Here is a 27,870-nt window from a genome sequence, read left to right as displayed (position 1 = left end):
CTATGATGATAGAAGGAAAATTGATGCTTTTGAGCTTTGGTGCTGGAGAAGAGTATTGAATGTACTGCTAGGAGAACAAACAGGTTTGTCCCTGAGAGGGTGAAGCCAGGCTGCTCCTTGGAGGCAAGGATTCTGAAGCTTCATCTGACATACTTTGGACATGTTGCAAGGAGGGACAAGTCCTTGGAGAGGGCTGTCATGTTTGGGAGGGTAGAGGGACAGTGCAGGAGAGAAAGACCCTCGATGAAATCGATTAATTCTGTCACTGAGGTAATGGGGATAGGTGTGTCAGAGACAATAAGGTTGGCAAGAGATAGAGCAGGGTTTAGAGCTGTTGTACATAGGGTCGCTATGAGCTGGAAGCAACTAGACAGCACGTAACAGCAACCTCCCTACTACTTTCTTGCTAACACTGTTCAGGATTTGTTTTTGTTTCTTTTGACTTTAGATTCTTTTTAACTTCTTAATAAATTTCTAAATGTTTGCTGGAGTAAAACAAAAATACATTTCTATGTTCAGAAAAATTACATATAAATTCAAAGGATTTATAATATTCCAGAAAATCCTATATCATCTTATCATTTGTCCTGTATCATTTGCTACTTATCTGGAGTGGATTGTTGGACAGGTGTTTTTCTGGAAGATGACCATATCCAGTCACCTTAATCTAATTTACATAGATTTAAATTGTTTTTATTGCTACCTTGTTTTCAATTATAAGTTGCTTTTATCATCCATTTGATAAAAATATTAAAAAGCACATAAGTTAAACAGTAGATAATATCAAAATTGTTAAAATAATATTTTATGAAAAGATTAATAAGACATTTTTTGAGGGGGAAAAATGTTTCTAGAATAATGGTTTAGCAGTAACATTTGAACAATTTAGCAAATACTGTATCAAACTATTATAAAACTGAATCGAACTTAAATATATAATTTATCATAGAATAGTTGAATATTTAATAAATGTTTTTGATGATCTGTAAAAGGAACCTATACTTGGACCAGAAGGCAGTCATCAGAACAGAGCAAGAAAACACTGCATGGTTCAAAATGGGGAAGCGTGTATGCCAGGGATGTGTCCTCTCTCCATAGCTTTTCAATCTGTATGTAGAACAGTTCTGGGAGGCCAGGCTGTAAGAGGGGGAATGTGGCCTCAGGATTGGAGGAAGACTCCTCAGTAATCTACATTATGCAGATGACACAACCCTGCTTGCTGAAAGTGAGAAGGACCTGAAGCGCTTGCTGCAGAGGTTAAGGACTGCAGCCTTCAATATGAATTGAGGCTCAATATCAAGAAGACAAAGATTCTTATCACTGGGCTGATTGGCAGCATCATGATAGACGATGAAGAGATTGTGATTCTTAACAGCTTCAGTTTGCTTGGCTCCATAGTTAACATTCTTGGTACCAGCAGCCAGAAATCAAAAGACAAATTGCATTGGGAAAGTCTACCGTCAGGGACCTCTCCAGAGTACTGAAGAGCAGCAATGTCAGTCTAGAGATAGAGGTGTGCCTGATCCACTCCATAGTCTTTGCAATTACTTGCTATGTTTCAGAGAGCTGGACAGTGACTATGGATGATAGAAGGAGAATTGATGCTTTGGAGCTGTGGTGCTGGAGAGGAATATTGAATATTCCATGGGCTGCTAGGAGAACAAACAGGTTTGTCCTGGAGAGGGTGATATCAGGCTGCCCTTTGGAAGCAAGGATTCTGAAGCTTCGTCTGACATACTTTGGGCATGTTGCAATAAGTGACCAGTCCTTGGAGAGGGATGTCATGCTTGGGAGGATGGAGGGACTGTGCAAGAGAGGAGGACCTTCAATGAGATGGATTGATTCAGTGACTGGGGTCATCACGGGGGTAGGTGTGTCAGAGTCAGTAAAGTTGGCCCAGAATAGAGCAAGATTGAGAGCTGTTGTATATAGGGTCACTATGAGTCACAGGCAAGTTGACAGAACAAAACAACAACAATTTTTCATATTATATTGATCATGTGTTTAGAATGTCTTCACTGAACTTAGCTATGTTGTTGTTGTTGTTAGGTGTCATCGAATTGAGTGCATCAGACCTAAATCCTGTCATATCCTATACCATCTTCATCGTCTCTGACACACTTGAGCACATTGCTGCACACACTGTATCAATCTATCTCATTGGGGGTCTTCTCTTTTGCTGACCTTCCACTATTCAAGCATGATATCTCTTTCCAAGAAATAATCTCCCTTTAAAACATGTCCAAAGTGTAGATGAAATTTTGTTGTCTTTACCTCCAAGGGGCAGATATGTCTTGGAAAAAGGCTACACTCTTCCTACGACAAAACTGTTCTTTTGGTAGTCCATAAGATATTCAGTACTCCTCTCCAACATCACATCTCAAAGGCATCAGTTTTTCTGACATCCTTATCCATTTTTTAGCTGTCCGATGCACAGTAAGTCATCAGGCACACCTTAGTCTTCAGACTGACATCATTCCTCCTCAGTAATTGGGGCATTCTTTAACAGAGGATTTGCCCAATCTAATATGTCTCGTCATCTCTTGACTTTTGATATCAAGGGTGTTGACTATTGATCCAAGCAAGATTAAATCATCGACAGCTTCAATCCTTTTCCATCTGGCATGATGTTGCCTATTGGCCACATTGTTCCTCATATTCCCTGCATGCATTTTTCCATAATGTCCCTCCAGGCTGCAAATGACAATGTAAGTATGGTTCATCGTAACTTGAATATATCTTTAAGTCAGGGACTGCCTCTACTTAACTGAGAATTTGAGTGAAATAAAATAGGAATTTATTTGAACACTTCATATTCCATTTTTGTTACCATTTTATATTTTGAGTTAGTATGCATGATTTAAAAGAAAATTTGTTTAAGTAATTTCTTTTCATCCTAAGGAAGCTTTATTCTACTAGATTATAACACATGAATAAAACAAAACTATTATTAGTGAAAATGAAGGAAGTTTCAAAATTTTCTCTTAAAGAAGGCAGTGTGACCTGAATTGAATTCGGAGATGCCTATATATCTCTTTATTTACAGAGTATTAGAGTGTTACCTTGGAACATAATCTTTTACTGTCAGAAACAGTGGTTCTTACAACAGATACTAGAATTAACACTTGAGTGAGTCTCTTGCTCTAAGATAACAATTGAACTTAAATTTGAAGCTATTTCTGTGGTCACTTTTCAGTGAAGTAATAGGTTGGCTTAAAGAACAAATAATGCCACCTGTGAGTAATACATTCTCAGTTAACTGTATGAGACCAAATTGTCAACATTTTAAAAGCCAAAGTGAACAAGCAGGGAGCAGAAAGGAGGCTAGATTAATGGAAACAGTCTGAAGACTGATACCAATAAACATTTTGACCAGTGGTTTGGAACAATTTGTACAAAAATTATTAGAATCTTATTTGTTATGTAAATTTTCACTGAAAAATACTCATTTTAAAGCAGGTAAAAACAAAATGCTAGTTTCTGCTCTTTAGAACAGCACCTCAGAGTACTTATTGATTGGTAAATTTTTCAAAGCTTCCTTTCTAGAGATCCTGATTTTATATAAGGGTTAGGTGGTGGTGTTGGGAACCACTGAGACAGAGCTCTTCCATAGCTGGCCCTCTAGCAGATTTTCAGAGGCAGTAAGCTGCAAATGAGAACATTGCCCATCTTTCTCCTGCAGAACACCTGGTCAATTCTAACCATGTATCTTGGCATTGGCAACATAATTCCTTACTACTAAGCCACCAGAGTGCTCTAAGGTTAGATGGGGGCTGAGGATTTAGCATTTTAAACAAGCAAGACGGAATTCTGGCATTGGTGGACTACATTTTGAGAAACACTCTTCTATACAACATATAACAAGATTGGAAGTTTATTTTTTTTCCCCCCAACACTATTAGTTACTTATTAGAAATTAGGTATTGGGGTTATTTTAAGCTTTATTAAAGCTTACATTTTCTATGTGGTTTTATTTAAAAGTTGGGTAGATTAACTTGGCTAGCATTTTGTGACTTGTAAGAATTTATCCACTTGGGATGAGGGTGGAGGTGTGGAGAACAGGAAAAGAATGGAAATATAATAAACACTTCACTGGAATAGTTGAAGGGAAGGGGCAATCCAAAGGAGTGAATGATTGGACATTATGTGTATGACAATTAACAATCTGAATCAGGACAAACATTAAAAAGTGAATTAGAGGAAAGAGAGAGAGGAACATATCCATGAATGAATGAATGAATGAAAAAAAGACAATGTTTGTAAAAAAACCAAAAACCCTGCAGTCCCAAAGGCGCGCAGTTCAAATCCACCAGGTCCTTCATGGGAGAAGGATGGGCATTCTCCTCCTGTGTCATTTAATGCTTCTGAAAAGACTCAGCTATGGATCTGTTCTGACTCTATGGCAACAAACACCACCACTGTTTTGTATAGTATGTCCAATTCTGTTTGTAGGAGAAAGTAATTCTCCATAACCTTATTCTCGCTACTTCTTTTTCTTTTCATTTTGAAAAGTTATGAATGTGCTCTGACAGTTTTCTTTGCTTCATAGCCTCTGAGAAATATAAGACATTGCTTTCATGGCAGCAAGCTGAGGAAAATGACCTCAATTCTAGACAGACTTAGCTCTCTTCTGTTAGCTTATTTGATGCTTCAGGGTTTGATAGTGGGAGAGAGTTGACATTGGGAGCAGTGACAGGAATGATTGCACTTTTTACCACTTGCTGGTGGAAGTACAAAGCTGTCATGCTTGAAAGGCATAGATGAAGCTAATAGATGTGTGTTAAGAAATGTGTGAATAGGTCAGTAGAGATACCTTAGTTCCACATACTGTTTTATCATGAGCAAGGAGAGAAGCAGTATAGTATCTAAAGTAGTATTATTCGTTCCTCCTTCTTCTATTTTTTTTACACATAAATGAGTGTGTCCTTTAAAACAAATGATAGCTTCCTTGTTAGTGTTGATCCTGGTTTTCCTTTGTTTCTACATCTTAACATACTCTGTACCAAACATCTAGGAATTCTTCTGGTATTATTGTTAGGTGCCTTTCATTCAATTTCCGCTCCCAGGGGCCCTATGTACAACAGAATGAAATATTTTTATATTTAATTGAACTCTTCTTCATATGCAGTATGTGGCTTTGTGTTTTTTATCTGTTGGGTCTGTCAACTAATGTTTTTCTTAAAAAAACTGTTCATGAGTTTGAATTCACTTTAGAAAAATGTCAAACTTCATAAAGCTATTAGTTTTCTGTGACTTCTGCCTTCTACATCTGCTATTTTAAAAATTTCTCCAAGAGCTCTGTATTTCTGAATGTTTTAAGACTTTTCCTGCCGTTATCTTCAGGTTTTGATCTGTTCAATGGCGGTGAGGTTGGTGTTTTGGTTTTCCTTCTAAATAATACGACCTGAACTTTTTTCCCTTAACATTTACTATTAGTCATCATGATTAAGGAGCTCTCTGGTGTGATGGTTAAGTGCCTGGGTGCTAAATAGAAAGTCATGGCTTTAACTTAGCGGCCACTGTGAGAGATGAAAGCACAGGCAGTTTGCTTCCATAAAGATCTAGAGCCTTTGCAAATGCGCTATCTGATTGGCTTATGGAGCTTATGGCCTAGAGGTAAGGAGCTGTGCTGCAATCCCAAAGGCCCAGAGTTTGAATCTTCCAGCTGCTCCATGGGAGAAGGATAGACAGTCTCCCCCAAAGCAATTTACTGTCTCTGAAAATCTCCTGGAGAGTCAGCTGTGGGTCACCTCCGACTCAAAGGTACTCAACAACAACAACTACAACATGCCTGTTTTAATTTGGCGTGAGTTTCGTTTTACCTTTTGAGTTCAGTAGGATTGCTGAGTATCTCTCTTTCTTTAGTCAACTTAGAGTTAGAAGCAGTTCATACAAATGTCAATCTCTAAAATGTATAGAAAATAGTCTTCAAAAACTCTGTTTAGTTTTTTATTTCTCATTTTATTTAGTAGAGAGGAAGAAAAAGAGTATATTGAGGTTTCCCCCCTTTTTTAGCTCGTTAGGAAAAACTGATTTTTCCAACACATTTCTTGATGCTATTTCATTACAGTGGAAAAAAGGATTTATTATTTTATCTTTTATTAATTTTGTCTTTTAAAATACCACTATATTTTAAAAATTATTTTTCTTTTTAAAATGATTTTTTAATGTAGAATGGAGGATTTATTATTTATATAAATTAGAACTTGGACAGATGTTCCTAATTGGATTATTAAAGAGAAAAAGGGAAAGGATAATATTGATATTTTTTTAATTTTATCTATCCTGATATTTTAAATTAAATCTTAGAATTGTTTGTAATTAAAGATATTAAGAAAAGAAGTATTTGTGTTTAATGAAAAACGGAATAAACCAATATGCTACCTGTAAGGTAGATAATTTAAGGCAATAATAACAATTATTGGTTTTAAATACAATTCCCAGAAACTAAAGCATTCATAATATATTTTTTCTACTTAATTACATTTTTTGCCTTTCCAAAAACTTTTTGGCTGTATTTTTGCTCTTATTATCCATCGAGTTTCTGCAAAGTATAATTAGGTCATTAAGGATAATCTGTTTCCTTTCTTCTTTTGTACTAGTATCCTCCTAGTCATTTGACAAACCTTTATGATTTTGTCTTCCAAATACTTGTCCCAAGGTAGTTTTTGTTGAGTTTTTGCTAATGCATTTTTCTGTGCTGCTTACTTGTCAAGGTGATGACAATACATTGTTTTATGTTCTTACCCAACAGATTCTTTGTAGATTTTGCTGTGCTATTAATTTTGTCAAAGCTGATTTCTAATCATGTTGCTTCCTTTCTCGGATTTCTCATCCTTGTATTTAAGGCCTTTTTCCTTACAGCACCAAATGAACTTCCCAGATCAGTTTCTTATGTCTGTATCACTTTCCTTCTAAAGAGAATAGCCTACTGTGTCTGAAATATGCTATAGTAACTTTTCATAGCAATGAGTTCTTGCTTTGCTGTTCTTGAATCTAGCATAATCCTTTCTCAAATCTCTAACAGTTGTACTCTCTAACATAGTCTGCTCTCTTTTATTCTAGATTTTAAACTCTTGGAAACAATGACTATTTTATATAATTCAAAGAGTCTTATCATATGCCTTCTACATTGTGAGAATACAAATATTAATTCTTACAAAATTTACTTAGTTATATCATCTTAAAATATAATAAAATTGAAAGTGTATTGACTTTAGACTGTAGTTTTGAAATTACTTTGTGGAATAGAACTCTAGTAAAATGCAGCTTTTATATAATTTTACATTTCTACCATAAATTTAATTAGTTAAATGAAGAGCCTGATTTTTAATGTCCAGAAAATTGAGTTTTTGTTAGGATTTTATTGGGGCATGAAAAAACAAACCACGTACTTAAAAAATGGACTTGCCAATGATAAAGAAGTACAGCGTTATTATAAATGGTGCTTTATTAAAAAACAATTGTAAAGCATTAAACTTTCATAATGTTTGAACATCCATTGGATAGTAAATGGTAGAATAATCAATCTCCTTTAATTATTAGACAAAAATAAAAAGTAAACAAAAAATATGCTCAGTTAGCCTGTCTTTAAGTTGTTTTTAAAATACTGTTTTTCTAATTTTTTTAGAACTGACCCAATTAACTATGTAGAAACTAACATTTGCATCTATGATTTTGTAGCACATGAGTTAAAAAATACTGAATTTATGGCAGAATTCCATGTTAAAGAGATTATTGCTGCCATTATGGCTTTTGCATTTTAACAGGAAAAATGAGCAATTATGCTTTTTCTGGTAAAATTTTCTGAAATAAGGGAAAAAAATTCACACACTGACACATGGACCATTCTGAAGAGAATGTAAGAAAGTAATGCACCTTGTTTATAGAACTAACATTTAATAAAGCATAGACATTTGCTAAGCTTCTCATTTGCTCCTTTAAACGGGTCAGGAATTGCAAACATAGTTGGTGCTTATTTTTAGAAGCCAAGTTTGTAATGTGTAAATATTATTCTGTTTACATATTCTTGACTATTTAATGCCATGAAAAGCTATTAAAGGATTTTTGATAGATCAGAACCTTATTGTTGTTGTAAATCAATGACTGCATTTTTGTATGCTTGAAGGATCTTTCCCCACTGCCTTGATTCTAATTCATAGCAACTCCAGGACTGAAAATACAAGTGTCACGGAGGGTGTCCAGGAGTGGCAGGATATTGTCACATCTTTCTCTCAAATTGTTGCTGGTGTGTTTGAAACACTAACCTTTTGTTTAGCATCTGAAGATTTGAATCACTGTGCCACCAGAGTGCCTTTAAAGATCATTACAGATGGGTAAAAAATATTTTAATTGGCTTTTCCAATGATCTGTCCAAGTGTAGACATATAATGTCTAAGTGTAGACATATAATGATTTAAGAAGCAATATTATACTCATTACCATGAGTTTCTTATTTTGCTGCATTTCTTATCACAGAGGACATGAAAGCAGTTGAGCAAATATATTAGCAATCTGTAGTTGGGTTTTTAAAAAATATCTATAGTTTTAAAGTGAGTTCTTTGGCATGCTTATATACATGAAGATTAAAAATATTCAAAGCACAACTAATGCTTTATTATTAACTCTCAGAAGTCTAACTTTTATTAAGATTATCTGAAAAATTTTAGTTTTATGCTTAGAGATCCAAGTTTATGTTGCCTTTTAAAATTTTTTAATCAGGCAATTATGAGATATTCTGTGCCAAATGTATTTCTTTTTCTTAAATATCTTTATTTATGAGGTCTTAATTTCCCTTCAGAATTTTTAAAAAACAGTTAAGTTTTACTTGCTCATGCTACATCTTGTCAGGTTGAACTGTTAACAAATTTCATAACATAGAAAATAAAACTCACTGCTGTCAAGTTGGAACCAACTCAACAGTAGACCCTTTTTGGGGTTTCCAAGGCAGTAAACTGCAGGGGGGAAAGAGCTCATCTTTTTCCCACAGAGCTGCTGGTAGATCAGAACTGCCACAGAGTTACATCCTTTGGTTTAGCAGCCAACTCCCTAGGTCCTACACCCACCGGAGAGTGCCCTAGTAGAAAAGAAGGCAAACTTAAACCAGCTAGGCCTTTGACAGGGTTTCACATTATTGTTAGCAGTATCAGAAATAACGCACTACTTCATTTACAGAGAACCGCAGCAGATACAAGCTATTGCATCATGCTTTACTGCACCAAAGATTTATTCACTCACATTTGACAAATTTCATTCATTTGCGTTAAAGTAATGCTACTGAGTTGTTTAACATAAATTGGGTAGCTAATTTATTTAGTGAATACATTGTTGAAAATGTAATACAGTGTACTCATGGAATCTGTTTTAAGGTAGCAAATATTCAGCCATTTTGAGCAATTTATTGCTAATTTTCTAATATTAGCACTCATTGATAGATTGCTGTCTTGTCACAATTGGAAAATATTTATCTGACATGAGATGCTCAGTCCTGAGTTTTTATAGTTAAAATTAGTGGGTTCGTAGTTTTACTACCTGACTTGAGAATTGGAGAGAAAAATTTTAAAAATAAATGATGTGAACTAGAAAAATTACTAGATTTGCTGATTTTTCAGAGTGAAAGAAGCTACTATATTCTAAACTCCTTGGTATTATGAATAGTCTTAGAACGTGTAAATTTTATTACTTTTATGTTGTTACATTTCTAAAATTAGAGCTTTGTTAGTTTTTTCTTCAGAGATACAGTCTCTTTGTTTTTTATTCTTGCTAGCATTCATATACAGATAAGTATCTTTTATTTTACAGAAAAGACAGACTTGGATAGCTTTGAGAGGTGTGTTATTTTTAATGCACCAGTTGTTATCAGTATAGTGTATTAATCCAGAGCATTTAGTTTAGACTGAAGCGAAGTGAGGAAGGAAGCGAGAGGCTGTTTACTTTGAGTTAGTTGTCTTCCTTCTTTTTACTGTTAGTGTATTTGTGTAATATAGGCAAACGCCCTTCATCTTAGAAAACAAGCCTTATTTTTACAAAGTAAATGTCAATTTTAAATTTTTTGTCTTTGGTGTGTGTTAATAGGTTTGTTTATTATCAATTTCTTCAATTTTAGAATTCTGATAAATCCTCCAACCTTATACATTCCAAAAATATGTCTCATACATTACTTGTTTGTTTTGTTTGTATACCAAATGCTCTAGAATGGAGAGTTTATCAGAAAACAAATTATAATAATACCGAAAATCCTGATTTGCTTTTCATGATTTTGAATCTTTAATTTTGTCTTTTATATTAAAATGAGATTGTACTTGTCATCAAATATGCCTGTAGTTAATGTCTTAGAAACAATGCACTTTATAAAAAAAAAAAAATTCAAAGATACCTGTGTCAGTTACATTTTAAAATTGTACACTGTTTTAAGGCTATGTATTTATTCTTTAGAAAATATGACTTACATTAATATCTTCTGATGGACATAATATTGACAAAATATTTCAACAAACTGCCATGCAACAAATACATTAATGAAGAAATTGAATATATATGACCTAATCTAAATGACATTTACATTGAAAATTTACAACATAACTGGTACTTAAAAATTATTTTCTTATATTTGGCAGTAATTTTATTTTTTACAATTTTAATTTAAAACTCATCTGAATGTGATTTTGGTGAAACTTGGACTTTGCTCTAGTCTGTGACAACCTGAGGTACTAAGCATTTCTCTCTGATTTCACTGTCTTCAAAAGTAATTTTTTTGTTCCTTTTCGGATCTATCCATGAGTTATGGATTACAGCATTATTAGGCATGGGATCAGCCTCCACTATCGAAACAACCCGCTTTTTCATTTTACTTTTCAAAACCTTTTGAAATTTTTGTCTAGTGAATGCATATAGGAGAGGGTGAGATATAGTTGTTCCATAAGCCATGACTAGAAAACACAATCTTAATTTTACCAAAAGGTCACTTGGGCCTAAACATAAAATGGTGGTATTTAAAACAGAAATTGGTGTCCAGCAGAGAAGAAATGTAGAGATAATCAGCAAAGACATTCTGAAGACTCTCTTTTGCCTCTCTCGTCGTTCACGGTGCCGTTTCACAGCTCGCCGGAGGGCAATTATGACAGAGACTGAAGTTCTTACACCAAAAACTACATTCCTCCCACCACTGCCTTGTGACATGTCTGTAGTCTCATGTTGCGTGGTTAAAGAAATTGTCTTTTTCTTTCTTGCTTTCTTCTTCTGCCCTGTTGAAAATCTTGTGCCTATTCGAATATTAAGAGCCTGTAGAATTTTGCTGTATGTGATTAACATGACTACGACAGTGAAAAAAAATATTGGGATCTGTACCAGCAGATGGTAATACATCCCCAGTTCAGTGTAGTATTCGTTTGTGCTGACGCACAAAAGTGTCTTGTTTTCCCATGTATTTCCACTTTGAAGGCTGAAGAAATTTACCTCAATAAAAGGGATGAGGAAAGAGAAAAAGGAAAAAATCCATATAGATATCATTAACATTACAGCTCTGCCCATTGTCAGAATTCGGTTTGCAGGTTTTACAGAAATGTCATATCTGTCCAGAGTGATGGCAAAAACGTTGATTGCTGTTGAGACGCTTGCAAAAGATACACAAGCCTCATGGAAACAGCAGATCAGAGCAGTGTTGCTCTCCAGTGAAAGCAGAAGGATAACTATAGTTAGAGGGATGCATCCCACGCAAATTATTACATCAAGTACATGAAGATTCATTGTAATAATGTTACTGACAGAGTTGATTAAGTTGGATTTCATGCAGTAAAGTACCAAAACGGTAAGGTTGCTGCCAAGTCCCAACACAATTTCTAACATGAGAAATCCGGTGAGAGACACTTGAAAGCTTAATGGATATGAGAGTGGTTGGTACATATTGGTGTTGATGTCATCAATGTCATCTCGCACTGTAATGTTAGATTCAGACTGCATGTTGACTTCCAGAATGGGAGAGAAACACATTCTTTTGGAGCAGTTGGTGTTTTTCCTAGAAAGTGAAATAGAATAAACTATTTGATATTTGTCAAGTTAAATGACTTGTATAAAACATGTGTTCTTTGTAAAATGCTTTTTTTTTCCATTGTGCATCTAACAACTCATTTGATTTCTAAGGTTGTAACTACTAATGCAAAATTAAGAAACATCAAGATTGCATTGCTTTCATGTAAAAGGTAACTGGATTTTATCTTTGAAGCTGCATCTGAATGGGATTATTTCATACAATGCAAATTTCTTTTATGTACTAAAAACAGTTTTCCTGTTTGGGTTCTTCAAGCTTGTTATTTTAGGTAAAGTATGCTTTTGTATAATAAAACTACCCAGTATGCAAAAAAAGTAATTTTAACCCAAATGCCTTAAAATTGCATTTAAAAATGTTGTGGGAAGTAAATGCTATTTTAATATGTTCTAACATAATTAGTGTAGGTGTAATTATTCTTCTGAGATTTCAAATGAACAGGACAAGTGTTTATTTAAACTGATATATGGTACAGAACACTAGTTATTTTGTCCATATTTTAATTGAAATTTCAATTCGGTCAGGTGGATGGTTGGGGAATATTGGTGTTATTTTCCACAGATACAGTCAAATAACAAATAATTCATATATGGCAATGAAAATACTAATTTACTTTTATACTTTGAAACTTGTAAAAATTGTAAGAAAAAGGAAATTATGTCAAAGTCAAAAGAAGCCACAGAGCTTGGAAAAAGAGCAGTAATCACTCTTATAAATGATTTTATTTTGTGACCACACCCTGATAATTTGTAGAGGATCAAAATTGAAATTTAATACCACATTGGCTTAGAAGAGTTTATAGTTTGATTTTATGTTTTTAAACAGAATTTTTATCATAGAAAATGAATTTGTGAAAAAGGAGATTATCTGAAGTGGGTTATTTTTGTTTGTTTGTTTGTTTGTTTGTTTTTAGGAAGCTTTTAAAGTTACCTATTATGAAACCTTTGTTTAAATTACCCAGTGTATAATTTTGAGGCAAGGGGGAAGAAAACTCTGTAGCCCATTGATGCAAATCTGTATTTTAATATAGAGGAGTTTGGCATCATTTAAAAAAAAATAATGTCTAATTCTCAGTTAAAATGTCAGTAATTGGTATATTCACTTTAAATATGAACTCATACAACCAACTATATTTCACATTTCAGGTACAGCATTTCAATTGTAAATTCATCCTTAAATGTAAACTGTGAAAGCTCATAATTTTAAAAAAATTAGTGTTAAACATCAACCTGATTATAACCTTTGGCAACTTTCCAAGATGAGTTGTGTTTATGCATGCCATTTTGGAAATTATATTTCAGAAACAAATGATATTGTTATTAATGTCTTTTGAGCATAGTATAAAATAGTATCAAAGGCATATTTATTTAAGTAAGTTAAGTGATGGACTTGCCTAAAGTTGAAAGCCTATAAAAATGGAAAATTTTAAGTGTGCCAAATATTCTGAACTGATATCTTAAACATCAGGTCTTTGTCACATCAGTTAGGTTTACAATTAAATAAGGCAGAAATGTCAAGCTAGATGATAATGAAGAGAAAGGCACTTCCTCTGGAGAAAAGCTCTGTTCTTTTGTGAGTGTTAGGCAGTGCGGTGGAGTGCATGCAGCCGCTGACCTACCTGTTTGCTGTTGCCTTATGGGCCTTGTGCCTCAATAGGCCAGGTTTTCACAAATTGGTACATGATGCCACCGCCAGATTTTTAAAATGAGTTTTCACCTGACAACAGTGAAGTAGCTGTATTTTATTTCATGTCTTGTAGGAATTCTTTCCTCTTTCTCTCCAATACTTCAACTGTGTGAATTGTGAGATTTAGTTGGCTGATGCACTTCTATTGACCAGTACATAATATTTGGATTTGTTTTGCTTTAAAAAGTCACAGCCAGGAGAACTTCCTTAACAAGGATAGGAATTATGTTTCCCTTTGAAGGAATATATGATAGTGTCTCTTTATATTCCAAGACATGTGAAAACCAAAATGGAAACATAAGGTATCTGGCTTCTACAATATAATTAGACATCCTTTTGTAAATTACAAATGTAAACAACAGTCCTCATTATTTTGAAATGATTCTTGATCATATAACTTGCTTTCTATTATAAATCCAGTCCATGTTCTTTTGATAAAAACCACCTGCTATTTAATTTGGTTTGCTTTCATTAGAAGAGGATGCACAGAATCGGTGATAAAACTCAGATGCAAAGATCCACTAGTCATATCAATTGATAGGAATATCTGAATAGTGCAGAAAACACTTGCTAACGCTTCATTAAGCTTGCTGGTAAGGTATGTACATTCTCCTTTTGAAAATGCATGTTTCTTCAGAAATCAGTAGCTTCCATAATTCTGGTATGTTAAAGTATAAACTCCCCCTTAAAAAATGCTCACCATTTTGTTTTCAGGCTTTTACAGTTATATTGTTTTTCTTTTTGTGACTGTTTTATCTAGCATCTTCTCAGGATGTCAGTGATTTGTTATATTCCAGCAGTAATGTTGACCTCGTCCCTGGTTTTAACTCCTTAGTGTCTTAAAATCATCTGTTACAGGAATATCCTGCAGTTCGTGGCTCAGACAGCTAAGGAGCTGCTTGGTCAGTTGCATTCTTCATAATATCAGTTGTAAATACTGACTTAACTGCTGTTGGCCCTTATGGAAAGGAAAAAAAAAAGGTTAAGAAGTAGAGTTCCTAATAATTTCCAATTCACTGACGTTTGATTTTATTTTAAAACCAAACTATATATAGAGCCAGAACCATAGGCATACACAATTAAAGGCTTTTTTAATTAGAATATTCTCTTTCCTAACGGAGTCTATGGTCATATTAAGCAACAGAGTTAGCATTACAAATATGACTGCAACAGAAACAAGTTTCTATTTTCATTTCAGAAGCTAACCTGCACTGTAAGAAATTTTGAGCAATTAGCATTCACTAAACATACTGCCTTTCTCTGTTTTTCTAAGTTAACATTTCCTACTGGAAGAATATTGTAACTTGCTTAATTATTAGCACATGGTTTGAATTTTAACTGATCACACCTGATTCCATAAGTTCCTATAAATTTCATTGTTGAATTGTTTATGTGATTGAAATGTAAAAGATAACACTAAAATATACCTGCAAATTAAATAATCATAGTGGACATGCTCAATAATAAAATTAACTGAGTATCGAATAATAACTGAATAGTAAACCAGGCTCTTTTCAACACATGTAAGCATTTAAAAATAACTTGAGAAACATTAAGACTATTTAGTATGTCTGAAATTATTTAAAAACAGCTATCTTCATAGTGAATTAAAAGAGCATGTTCTTTGTATTTAACAATGCATCCTAAAAAATGGCATTTAAAATATATCATGTTTTAAAAGAACTAGATCTTTAAAAAAAACACATTTAGCAATGAGTAGAATTTAACAAAGTAACTCGTACAGTTAAGGTTGAAATTTTTCAAACTCATTTTCCTCCTTTATACTGTTTCTAAAGCAGCTGTATACTGTAATAAGGAATACATCTTACCTCTGCTAAAGATTTGATACATTCTTGATGTAGTTGAAGCTTTCCAGTTTTGATTGATTCATTTTGTTCACTTGTTAGTAGAGGGCTGGGGGAAGAGGGTCATGAGCTTCTCTTCGGAAATCACCTTAATGAAAATTTTTGTCTGCTCTGTGCCATTGTTTCAGCACTACAGCTAATGTATAGAACATGTAGTGCTGCTTAGATTAGAGGCTGCTGCAGTCTCTCACTCTTCCTACTGTGGAATCAATAAGCATCTGAAAAGACATAATGAAAGTAATTTAACATACTGAAGGCTTCTTGCCTCCAGAGACAACATTTAGATTCTGCCTTTCTGAAAAGGAACGGCACTGCTTTTCAGAGGAAAGCCTTTCTGGGCAGCTTTTGCAGAATGACAGCCTACCTTGTCGCTTCTCTCCACTGCAGAGAGATGCAGTGCATTCACTAATTTTGATTGGTCAGTTGTATTGGGCTTAATCTGTGCTTCATATGTATAGCAGGGATTTTCCCCCCCACTGTTTTATATAAGGATGGGGTTTTTTTATCCTCAAAACAGGCTAAATTTATAAGTGGTTGTATGTTGTTCTTAAATAGATTATGCATAAATCAGTATTTTAAAAGTATATGCTCTAGTCTTGTTTGTTGTTCACTTATGCTAACCATTTTAAAATGCTGGGGTGGGGGGATAGGGGCCAGGATAGAATTGCATAGTAAGAAGTATATATTGTTGTTGAAGCATTGTTAATTGCAGTTGAGAATATTTTAGTTGTATATATGTTTGGGATTGAGCTGCTTTATTCTGCAAATAGAAAGCCACTGTATCTTTACTGTGAAACACATTGAATTTCAACTAGTTTTTTGTATTCAAGTCATCTTGTCTGTGCATTCCAGTTTACTGTGACTCTCGAAAGGTAGTAAACACTTTTATGCCTTCAGTGTTCATTCATGCAAGCATTCATCCATTCATTCAAAGTATTAATCAGATTGATTTAAGATGATTATACTATAATTTAAAAAATGCCATTGTTTAAGCTCAGGGAATTAAAATCCAATCATTTACTTACTTTCAGGGATTATGACTACTATTATTATTATTGGGTAAACCTCTTTATGTGTTAGATATAATATATTTGCTGTAATTTATTTAAATTGATTGTTTATTGATTTAAGAACTCTTAGTGGATTAATATTCCCTTAATATTATATGTAGCAATCTAATATTATGTTAGATAATTATAATATCCAGTATGTTGTGATAAAATGCATGCAATGGAAAAATAAATTAGTTACATGTCTTCATAAATTAGGATAAAGCAAAATCATTTTTATATGGATAAGCTGTCAAAAGAGTAAGCATAATGGCATAAGTTAGGAACTTAAATAAATTTAAAATTTAATTTGTCAACTTTATCCATCTGAAATTAATTTTCTATTCTCAATAGTGAGAACTTTATTTTATATTTGAATATATAAAATGGCTAGATTATGTATCTGTTGACAAAATAAAAGCAATATTGCTAATAGCTAAATTATTAGAAAATTAATTATCACTTATTCCTGTAGTATTAAGAATATTAGTAATTTTCACTTTCTACTAATTTTAATTTAAAATTATTTTAGAGTTTGGTAAAGCAGTCTACACTTTCATCATCTGTATCACAGTGATAGCTGAATAATATGATTTTTTTAAAAATTGTATTTTTGTATGAAAGTTTAAAGAGTGAATTAGTTTTCTACTCAACACTGTGTACACATTGCTAATAGGGAGCCTTGGTGGCTTAGTGCATAATATGTTTGGCCATAAACTGAAGGTTTGATGGTTCAAATCTATAGGCTGCTTCACTGAAGAAACATGAGGATGTCTGCTCCTGATAATATTTACAGCCTCAGATACCTAATGGTGAATCACATTGAGTTAAGAATTGACTTGAGGACTGTGGGTTTGGTTTGATGTTTCGTTTCTAATATATGATTTTTAAATTAATTTTGTATACAAGTTGAGAGTAATGTGGCAGAAAATTTTGCTATGATTTTGAAAAATGTTCTAGCATAGCTTTGTGTAACAAGGCTTTGCTAATATGAAAAATGAAAATGCTCTGCTATTTTCATGGCTTTTTAAAGTTAAGAAAAAGGCCATGATAGAATCCCACCATGTTGAAATATAGCTGATACATATGTACATGCACACACACATACAGAAAACATACACACAGTGTTATTTTAAGCACAAAACTAACACCAGAGGAAAAGTATTAGCATTAGTTGAAAATTCGATTGGGAAACTTACAGTGAGGAGAAGGGAGTTATTAACATGGTAGAAAATATATAATTAGATAATATAGTTAGGTAATATAAAGAACAACAATCGTGAAGATGGCATAGGAGCAGACATTAATATCTTCTGGTTTTGCATAGGATTGTTTTGAGTAAGAGGTGACTCTAGGGCATCTAACAAAACAACATCCCGAAAGGGAGACTGAAAGTGAGTGAGAGCAAAGATAATGAGAAGGAGAGAGAGAGAAAGCATGTAACAATTAAGTGCTCTCTGCTAACCAGAAGGTCAATGGTTGAGCCCAACCTGTAAATAAATCTGCAGGAAAAATGACCTGGTGATGTGCTCTTGTAAAGAGTAAGGCAAAAACTCACATGAGCTCCATTTATTCTGATCAGATTACAACATGGAGGGTGACTATATCATTACCTAACTGCATGCATATCACCAAGAGTCATGGCCCACCCAAGTGGATCCATAATCTTCACCATTATAGCCAGTCTTTCGGTTGACTCACATGTTAGTGTTCTTCTTTACTGCCAGACATATGTTAATTCCCAAAATGATAAGTGAAGAAAGGGTGCAGTGTTTTCTGCTAAAAAAGTTAAAATACTTGCTTATATTAACCACAGAACTATCCTCCCATATAAAAGAGGAAATCCGGACATGGAAAAGTTTACTGTTAGGTTAGTAGTGAAGTCCCTAATGATTGATCCGCCGTAGTTAGAGCGTACTTTACTGACTTGAAAAAGTCGAAGGAAGTTAGAGGTAGGGCCAGTGTTGGAACTTTGTAAACCCTACTCGAGCTACATGGTTGACCTACTGTCCTTTGAAAATCATGAAAGTAGTTGGGGCTTAGGGACCTGAAGATGATGCAGCTGTTAGCCGAAAGATCGATGGTTTGAACCTTCAAGCCACTTCAGTGAAGAATAATATGACGAAAAAAAAAAAAAAGAATAATATGACGGTCTGCTTCAATAATGATTACATCCATGGAAACCCTGTAAAGCACTTCTCCTCTGTCATATATAGTCACTCTGAGTAGGAATTGACTTGCTGACGAGTACTTGGAACTTAGAATTAGATGACCTAGGTTCAGTTGCTACTTAATTGGTTATGTGACATTTGATAGGTCAAGCATTCTTTGAGTCATGTTACAGATTTTATTCTTTTAAAGTATATTTCTATGCTTTGTTTAATTCCTGGTGAGATTATTTGTCAAATTATATTTAGATTATTTAAAATATAAAAACCCCAAATCCAAAAGCTCTAAAAGTAATGGTAGCAAAAATATCAGGTCTCCTCTGACCCATACAGATGACTGTGGTTAAGGAGACAGTGCTTTTTATTCTCTGTATATTGTTCTTAAGGACACTTGAGGTTTCACAAATAGTATTTGTTTCATTGCATATAATGCAGGTTACTAGGCATGCCTTCCTAGGTGTCTTTCTGTACATTTGAACTACCATCCTTTCAGCCAATAGTTAAACAGTTAACCATTTGCACTATCAAGAGACTACCCACATTATGCTTGTTGTTTGTTGTCAAGTCAGAATCAACCCATAGCTGACCTTGCAACAGGTTTTCAGAGGCAATGAATGGCACAAGAGGAGATTATAGATTGCCCATCCTTCTCTTGCAGACCGGCTGCTGGTTTGCTTTTTTAAAAGAAATCACAAAGCAGTTTACTGATAAACCAGTTTAGTGATTGCACTTTAGCTGCTGTAAAAGTTAAATTTGACTCATGATGACCCATGTGTGTTGGAGTAGGACTGGGCTCCCTGGGATTTACAGGGATTGACTTTTCAGAGTAAATTAGGCCTTTCTTCAGAAGTGTTCCTCTGGGTTGGACTCCAGCTGCTATCTCTGGTCAGCGGCTATATTTATTAACCTTTGACATCACCCAGGGACTCTCTTATTTGCAAGGGTAATCCTAATTTCTATTGTATTTAACAAATAAAATACATACATATCTGAATGACTGGATTGGGACTCAGTGTTATTTCATAGAAAGGTTAATATCAAATTACATATGTCAGAGTTTTACAAAGATTTTTTTGTTTCCATGGTAACAGATTTTCACACTTGTGTTTTTAATACATTTTGTATTCATATATGATGTTAATTTTGAAACATTCTGTAATTGGCAATTTTAAACAAATTTTTATGTCATAAAAGAATATTATGAATTCTTTGTTCAGTTGAGCTTTTCATTGACAACAACAGATACCCATCTAACTTCCAGGTGGAACTATTGAAATCCATTTTTAATGATGTGTGTGTCATTTATAATAGAAATATTATGATTGCATGTTTATTTTATTTTATAAAATTCATTAATGGGGTAATCTTTGATATTTCTATTTATATATTTACTCCTTTAAACTTTTAAAATGTTGAGTGTGAGAGGGTAGTTTATTGTTCATATTTACATTGCACTCTTTATGACTAGGGATCTGTGGTTGCATAGTTTGTAGGGAGTTGACCTGCCAACCCAAAGGCTGTATCTTTCTGGTGGTTCAAAAGCATCAATGACTCCTCAAGAGAAAGATGGGCAATCCCCTCCTGTGCAACTTACAGCCCTGGAAATTCAGTGGAGAGTCAGCCATGAGTCAGCTCCATCTCCATGGCAGTCAATGAGTTTGAGTTTTTGAAAGTTCTGATTCTGCATTTTAAAATGGCAAAAAAATATATACAACAATAGCAACAAAACCACCATTTTAAACATTTAAAGTGTTCAATTAGGTAATGACATTGACCATGTTGTATGAACGTCTTCATCACAACCCATTTCTGAATGGATTAGAATTATGTTGTATACCACAGGTTTTCTTTACTGTCACTTGTTGATGGATGCTTGAGTTGTTTCTATCTTTTAGCTGTTCTGACTAATGCTGCAGTGAGCATTGGTGCATACCTACTGTACATTATTGGTGATTCTCTGTGTAAGTAAAAATGAAACATTGAAATGTTATGTAACTACAATGGAAACCTCTTTGCAAAGTTTCTGTGTATATGTGTGTGTGCACTGACATGCAAAAGCAGTTTACTAGTAACAGTGAACAGTGTCACCTTTTAAACCACATTGCTTCATGATTGCTTTTTCAATGAATATATATTATTAGCTTTCAAGTCTGTAATTCAAGGAAGAAAGGATTATTTTTATTTAAAACTATCTCAGAAATTTCATTTGACTTCTCAAGTTTAAGTTCCTTAAATGCAGATATTGTGTTCCAGAAAAATAGGAATAGACCATCTGCTGAAACCACTATTAAGTATGTAGTAGCCAAGGTAGTAGAGTGTCAAGAACATTGTTGATTCACTAGCTATTAGAGAGTAACTGAAAACTAAAAATAAATTTTATAAAGTGTGTTGAATTACAAGGTCTTATTAGAAAAGTTGCTCTGGTGAGGAGTTGTGTTGCCAAACAAAAGACACACAGTTTACATCCATTATTGGCTCCCTGGGAGACTGGCAATCTCCTGCAATGTGATAATGGTTTCTGAAAACCTGCTGGAGGGTCAGCTATGAGTGGAGTCCAACTCCTCGGCACATAGCCAGCACCTAACAATAATAGGAAATAGAAGGCACTGTGGTGATGTAGCCCACAGGGAATTAACACTGCTAGACCAAAAACTGAGCCTCTTTATTGCTTCAAATACAGCAGGGACTTGGAGAAAAATAGACAAGAAATCGTCTGTGTGAGTTACAGCCTGGGAAACCCACGAGAGGGTAATTTATGAGTTGGTTCCAACTTGATGGCATTGAGGTTAGGTAGAAACTTCCATGAGGCACTCATTTTTCTATTTCATGCTGTTTATTTGTAAATCATTGGCCAGCATCATATACATTATAAACATAATGAATATGTGGGCTTGTGTTCCATTCTCCCCCAACATCTAAACCTAGATATTAAACCCTACTACTAACTATCCCTGCAATTTAATTCCCCAAAGCTGCCCTACTCTTGGCACATTTTCTTTGGGATCTTGTCCTAATTAATAGCTTCTTACGTTTTATGACTTCATTTTGATCATGCAGGTCATGCATGAATGTGTTTAATTTATTGCACAAGTGTTAGGCTAAGGCATGAAAATAAGCCCTGGTAGAGAACAAGAAAATTCAAATTAGTGATTAGCATCCAAATCTTAAACTTAAAGCTTTTGCCTTTTGAGAGTGGTTTCTGGAAGAAGACATGACAGTGGCTCAAGTCAGCAGAGATCCTTAGTAGCTTGGATGTGAAGTCAGTGGCCATGCACAGAATTTCAGATTAGAATCTTAGTTTTTGGAGACCTGCCTTAGTGTTTTCACATCCTCATTCCTCTTTCTGTTCTTACATATTTTGCACCTCTGCCAACTCTTTTATTTAAGTCAGTCATGCCAACATATTTCTTTGCCCCCAAACCCCTACTCTCAGGTGTTTTCCCCCCCTTTCTTTGTTCTTTTTCTTTTAAAATATTGATTTATCTTTATTTTCTTCACATTATTTTCTCACTCTAGGTTACTGTGTAGATTGAATTCATTTATGTGTCCCGAGGCCAAGTCAATTGATCTTCTAGGTTATGTATTTCACAAAGCTCTGCCATGTTCTCTCTCTCTGTGTGTGTGTATATATGTAACGAGCCCTGTGCTTTGGGGAGATATATCTAAATGTTTGACTATAATTTAGTGGCTTTATATTGCAATTAGAAAGAACATAGTGCTTTGTAAAAGGCTGCTGATTTTTCTGTGCATATCCAGAGAATGGTAGTGTATCCTCCATATAGTTCCACTGGAGAGTCAGGAAGTTCCATTTCTTTGGGTTTCCATTTGGCAATGCAGATGAATTCTAAGAAGTTACTTACTAATAGTAGCTGAAGAGAGCTGTGGTGGCCTAGTGATAAGGAGTTGTGCTTAAAGCACTAATGGTCGAATTCACTAACTGCTCCATAGGAGGAGGATGGGCAGTCCCCTCCAGTGCCATTTAGAGTCTCTGAAAACCTGTTGGAGGGTCACTTATGCATCACTTCCAACTAGTGGTGCATAATAACAATAACAACAACAATAGTAGCTAGAGGCTGTGTGCAGTGGCAGCTCTATGCTAGTTAAATACCGTCTAGTTGACTGTAACAATGGGCTCAAGTGTAGCAGAGATAACGAGACACAAGATAGGGCAGGGTTCAGATCCATCCTTCAAAGGATTGCTATGAGTTGTAGTCAACTGGACCGCACCTAGCAACAACAATATGGTTATCCCTTTTAGGGATTTAAATGGATTAATTAAAGCTATAAACCAGAATTTACAAATTAGCAAACAATACTCGAGTCCTAGACTCACTAGGTGGGCTAACCATTGAAATGTGGTTAAGAGTAAATAGACATCAGACACTGAAACTTTTAGGAACTAAAGAGTAATTGTAGCAATAGATTGCTTAGTAAGAAAGGGAAGCATATGCTTTGGGCATTCACAAACAGGTGTAGCAATTCTCCAAAGTAAAGACCTTAGATACCACACCGGTGAGACACGAGGAAAAGCAAGTGTCACAGTGGATGGGAATGGGTAAGGTGCTGTGTGGAATTGATACTAGCTCCAAGCAGTGAGAATGTGAGGACTGGAAACAGAATTTGTATAGGTTGCCCCTACACAAGATGGTTTGACTTTACCTCTTTAACATTTTCATTGAGGTCCTCTTCAGTCCACTTCTATGTAATTAAACTTCTTATCTTGAGAAACATTTTGGGTATATACTGTTATTTTATAGTAAATGAAAGTGGACAGAGGAATGGAACAAAACCCAGACCGAGCTTACTGGTTGGACAGAGATTGATGGAACCTTCAGAACTGTAGCCCTTACCTACCTTTCAACCCAGAAACAAAACTCACCTCTGTGACTCCTCTTTCAGCCAAGCACTGGACAGGCCAATAGGATGACTAGCAACACCACGTGAGCACTCCTTCTTTAGAACGAACAGCCATTTATGGTCAAAAGTTCAGCATTTGCCTCAGGATTAAGCCCTGACGACAGGAAGAGTTACATTGAAGGATCAGTGGAAATGAGAATTACATGATTAATGAAAGAGTGATTTCCTTCTTCTTGTTGTTGATTAGCTTCAGGCAAGCATGACTCATAGCGACCCTATGAATAAAGGGCCTGAAGCCCCTCTACAACTATCGACATTTATCCAAGTTCATAGTTTCCAGATGCATGTTGTTTAGGAAGTGGATGCCACTCCTGTTTCCAAGATTTCCTTGTACATATTGTAATTAATATAATTTTTAAAATGTGGATGAATGGTTAAATGTAAAACTAATCTGCTTGGTAAACTTTCAAATCACAATTTTTTAAAAAAATGTGAATTTTCTAAAAGATAAAAGAAGTGAGAGGAATCTTTTAACATCCACCCAATATATAACTTGATCTAATAAGAGCAAGGATCAAACTAGGTAAGGATGGTTGTTAGGCACATTCAAAGGATGAAAATGGAGGAATCAGTTTCATCAGTTTTTAGAAAACTGTCTTACACACCCATGTCTGTTGATCCAGCTACCCAGGCAGGGAGGAGTAGCAGTGTTTTTTGCCGTGGCGTAAACACAAGGGTAGGTGCTTATGGGCATCTTGTTAGCACCTAATGGGAACTCCAGACCAGGTAATGCACAAAGTGAGGGGACTTATATGCGTTAACCATTGCTATGAACTTTATCAGTTAACTATTTTAACTGTGTACAGAGTTACAGCCTAAGTTTTATAAACAATACTTTGTAAATTTAGTTTTAAAAACTATTTGCAAAATAGGGAAATTTATAATTCATGTATCAAGTGAGGGTTTTTTTTGTTGTTTTTTTTTTTTGTCTGTTCTTTGGGACACAATGCCATCCCTTATCCGCTAGTTCATTTTCCAGCATTTTGCATTTATGACAACAGTAATAATTCTACTATCCAACTGTTTTTCATTTTAAAGATGTACATCTAGCAGTAACAAACACCAAGGTGCTAAAAGATTAAAACTGGTTGTAATGGTTAAGATTATGTGTCATTAAATAGGCCATGTATCTACGTGGTTCTGTACTTTTGTAACTTGGTAGCTATGTAATGAGATATTTATCATTCATTTTGTGATCTGATGTAGGCATCCTTCATTTTCTAGTAACACTGATTCTTTAAATAATGATAAATAATATATTATTTGAAATATAATTTCATATGAAATCAGTTTTTTGGAACTTAATCATGTTGATAAGTGAGATGTATGTGTTAGGGGCATATTAAAAGGCTAAAAATGTCAATATTTATATACAGTGCAAAATGTGTTTCTATTTTGCACTGAATTTCTAAATTCATCTTCCATGAAAGCCATGAGGGCATTTATCAGAACAGTATATTTCTTTTTTACCAGAATATTTATCTGTGTCCGTGTAAGAAAAAGGAACAATTCTGGGAACAAATAAGTGAATATTTAAATATTATTTATTGAGTGCAAAGCTAACTTGCTTTGTAGAATTTCAATCAGAACACATGAAAAAAATTTTTAATGTGTAGGCTAATCAACAAGGGAGGCACCTGGAGGAGACAGAAAAGGAACCTAGCAGCCTTGACCTTCATATCCAGCTTTTTGGCCTTTGTCCTGCTCTAGCCTAGTCATCATCTTTCTGAGCTCCAAATCTAAAGAATCACCCCTCCCAGTTAGTCAGTCAAACCATTTTTTAAGCAAGAATAACTTTTGTTTAAATGGTTATAATTTAATGGTTTAAAGTTGCTTAAATAATTATTTAGTCACATTCTCCTAGGTTTTTTATTTATGTTAAGTGGCAAAGGGTAAGATACAGTTAAAAATGTGTAGGTTTAAACACAGGGCAGAAGTGGAAAGATATGTTCAATTATAAGGCTTTCAATCATTGTCACATATAAATATGTCTGTGAATTGTTAAATGGAAAGCCAGTTTGCTCTACAAATTTTCCCCAAAATGCCAATTAAAAGTTTTTTCAATGTTTTAAATTTCCCTTCATATTGACTTTCTTTTAAGAAATTGATTGATATTTTTATGACTTGCAAAACAAACTTGCTCTTTGAAAAGTAGTCCTAATGTTACATAAGGTATGTACATTGCTCCAAATATGAGAGGTGAGACAGTCAGCAAAGAGATAAAATGGTATGTTTTATAAATCTTGTATATGATAAAAGTGATACCTTTTTAAAATTTTGGACTGATTTGCTGTAACCTCACATTCTATTTTCTGTAACTGACCTCATGAAATGTTCCAATAGCACCATAATTATGTGATTGATGGCATACCTTGCCCTGTCTTGTAATTCACTAAGTGAATCAAAATGGGTCTTCAGATTGAGTTTACCCATGTATTTGTATCATATTCTGGTGTGTATCAGGAGGATGCCAATGAACTGAAAAGGTGCAGCCTCAAAGGATAGAGAGAGATGTGCATATTTTTAAGTGTTTTTTTTTGAGATGAAAATACTTGGAGAGTTCTGCACAGGGTCTGCCAACAAACATTTTACATACCCTAAATGAGCAAAATAGTACTACTACTGCTTTGTAGGTACTATTTCCTTGGCAATCTCAGACCTGATGAATAAAAGGACATATTTGAAATATTTTTTCCCATTTAATAATGCCCAAATACAAACTTTTGTATTAACATTTAAGTTCTCATGCAGATTTTATTTTATAAATTTTTGTTTCATACATTTTCTTTTCAGTTATTGAAATTTATTTGCACGAGTAGAACCTGATTTTGGAACTGACGTTTTAATCCAGGTAAAATGAAACAAACATCAAATAGGAGGAGGGGTTAGAAAGAAAGAGAGATAATTAAAAATCTCTTTTTATGAATTCCTAGAGACAACGTGAAAATTAACTTTGTCTTTTAATGAAAAACACCAGGTCAGAAGAGTGGGAGGTAACTGTCATCATCACAGTGGACCATTTGAAACTTTATGTCAAAATTTCTGGATGGTATATAGGCAAAATTTTTTACCCAAATTATATTTCTCAGATGTGATATCAGTGGTGAAAATAAGAGAGAATGACTATTATATTCTCTATCAGTGGGCTTTAAATATGCTTTTGTTTCTAAACAATTGTTTTGTACATCTGAAATATGATTGATAAACATGAAAACAGTTCAATTCATAGACATTGTATGTTGTTAAACCAAAATATGGTTTAAAACATGAGTTAAGTTATGAACTAGAAACTCAAATGAAGAGCACCAGTATTGGGGGTGCTGTTTTGAATTATATATCTCTGACTATAAACTTGTTTGAGGAACAAATGAAATGGTAAGGCCTCTACAGAATCAAAATTTTAAAAAATTTTTACTTGAACTTGGTGGTGGTTGTTATGTGCCATTGAGGCCACTGAGGCTCATAGTGACCCTGTGTATAGCAGCTCTGAACCCTGCTCTGTTCTTGTTGTGTTGCATACCATATGGTTGAAACTGACCCATGGCTGACCCACTGGCATGTTTTTAGAGGCAGTTAATTGCATGGGAGGAGATTGAGCCAATTTCATCGTCTCTGACACACCCATTCTCATCACCCCAGTCACTGAGTCAATTCATCTCATCCATGGTCTTCCTCCCTTATGCTGTCCCACCACCCTTCCAAGCATGATGTTCCTCTCCAAGGTTTGGTCCCCCCTTGCAACATGCCCAAAGTATGTCAGATGGAGCTTCAAAATCCTTGCTTACAAGGAACAGGCAGGCTTCACCCTCTCCACTTTGTTCTCTTAGCAGTCCATTGTATATTCAATACTCTTCTCCAGCACAACTCAAAGTCATCGATTTTCTGTTATCCTTAGTCATAAGTAATTGTGAAGACCATGGCCTGGGTCAGGTGCCCTTTAGTCTCTAGACTGATATTATTACTCTTCAGGACTTTGGAGAGGTGGTTGAAAGCAGATTTTCCTAGTGCAGTTCAACTTTGGATTTTCTGCTATTGCTTGTGGAGCCAAGCAAGCTGAAGCTGTTAACAATCTCAGTCTCTTCACCATCTGTCATGATGGCTGCCATTTATCCCAGGAATGAGAATCTTTGTTTTCTTGATGT

General features: G+C 34.6%; 2 protein-coding genes across 3 annotated transcripts in view; one reads left to right on the top strand and one right to left on the bottom strand.

Annotated features, from left to right (window-relative positions):
- COG5 (component of oligomeric golgi complex 5) overlaps positions 1 to 27,870 on the top strand; it is a 259,814-nt gene that overhangs the window by 62,215 nt on the left and 169,729 nt on the right. The gene's annotated exons all lie outside the window — the stretch shown is intronic.
- GPR22 (G protein-coupled receptor 22) lies at positions 10,408 to 13,732 on the bottom strand. Of its 2 annotated transcripts, XM_006882627.1 has the most exons (2): positions 13,662 to 13,732; positions 10,687 to 12,013 (listed from the first exon to the last, which is right to left on the bottom strand). In XM_006882627.1, the coding sequence occupies exon 2, from the start codon at positions 11,986 to 11,988 to the stop codon at positions 10,687 to 10,689; it is 1,302 nt and encodes a 433-aa protein (XP_006882689.1). In that variant the 5' UTR covers positions 11,989 to 12,013; positions 13,662 to 13,732. The 2 variants fall into 2 exon arrangements, with proteins under 2 accessions (XP_006882688.1, XP_006882689.1); XM_006882626.1 differs by lacking the exon at positions 13,662 to 13,732 and having other exon boundaries at positions 10,408 to 12,214.

The sequence above is a fragment of the Elephantulus edwardii genome, unplaced genomic scaffold (assembly GCF_000299155.1).
Source record: "Elephantulus edwardii isolate Elephantulus edwardi_28Jun2011 unplaced genomic scaffold, EleEdw1.0 scaffold00022, whole genome shotgun sequence".
NCBI lineage: Eukaryota > Metazoa > Chordata > Mammalia > Macroscelidea > Macroscelididae > Elephantulus > Elephantulus edwardii.
The sequence above is the reverse complement of the archived record's forward strand: the minus strand, read 5'-3'. Positions and strand labels throughout refer to the sequence as shown.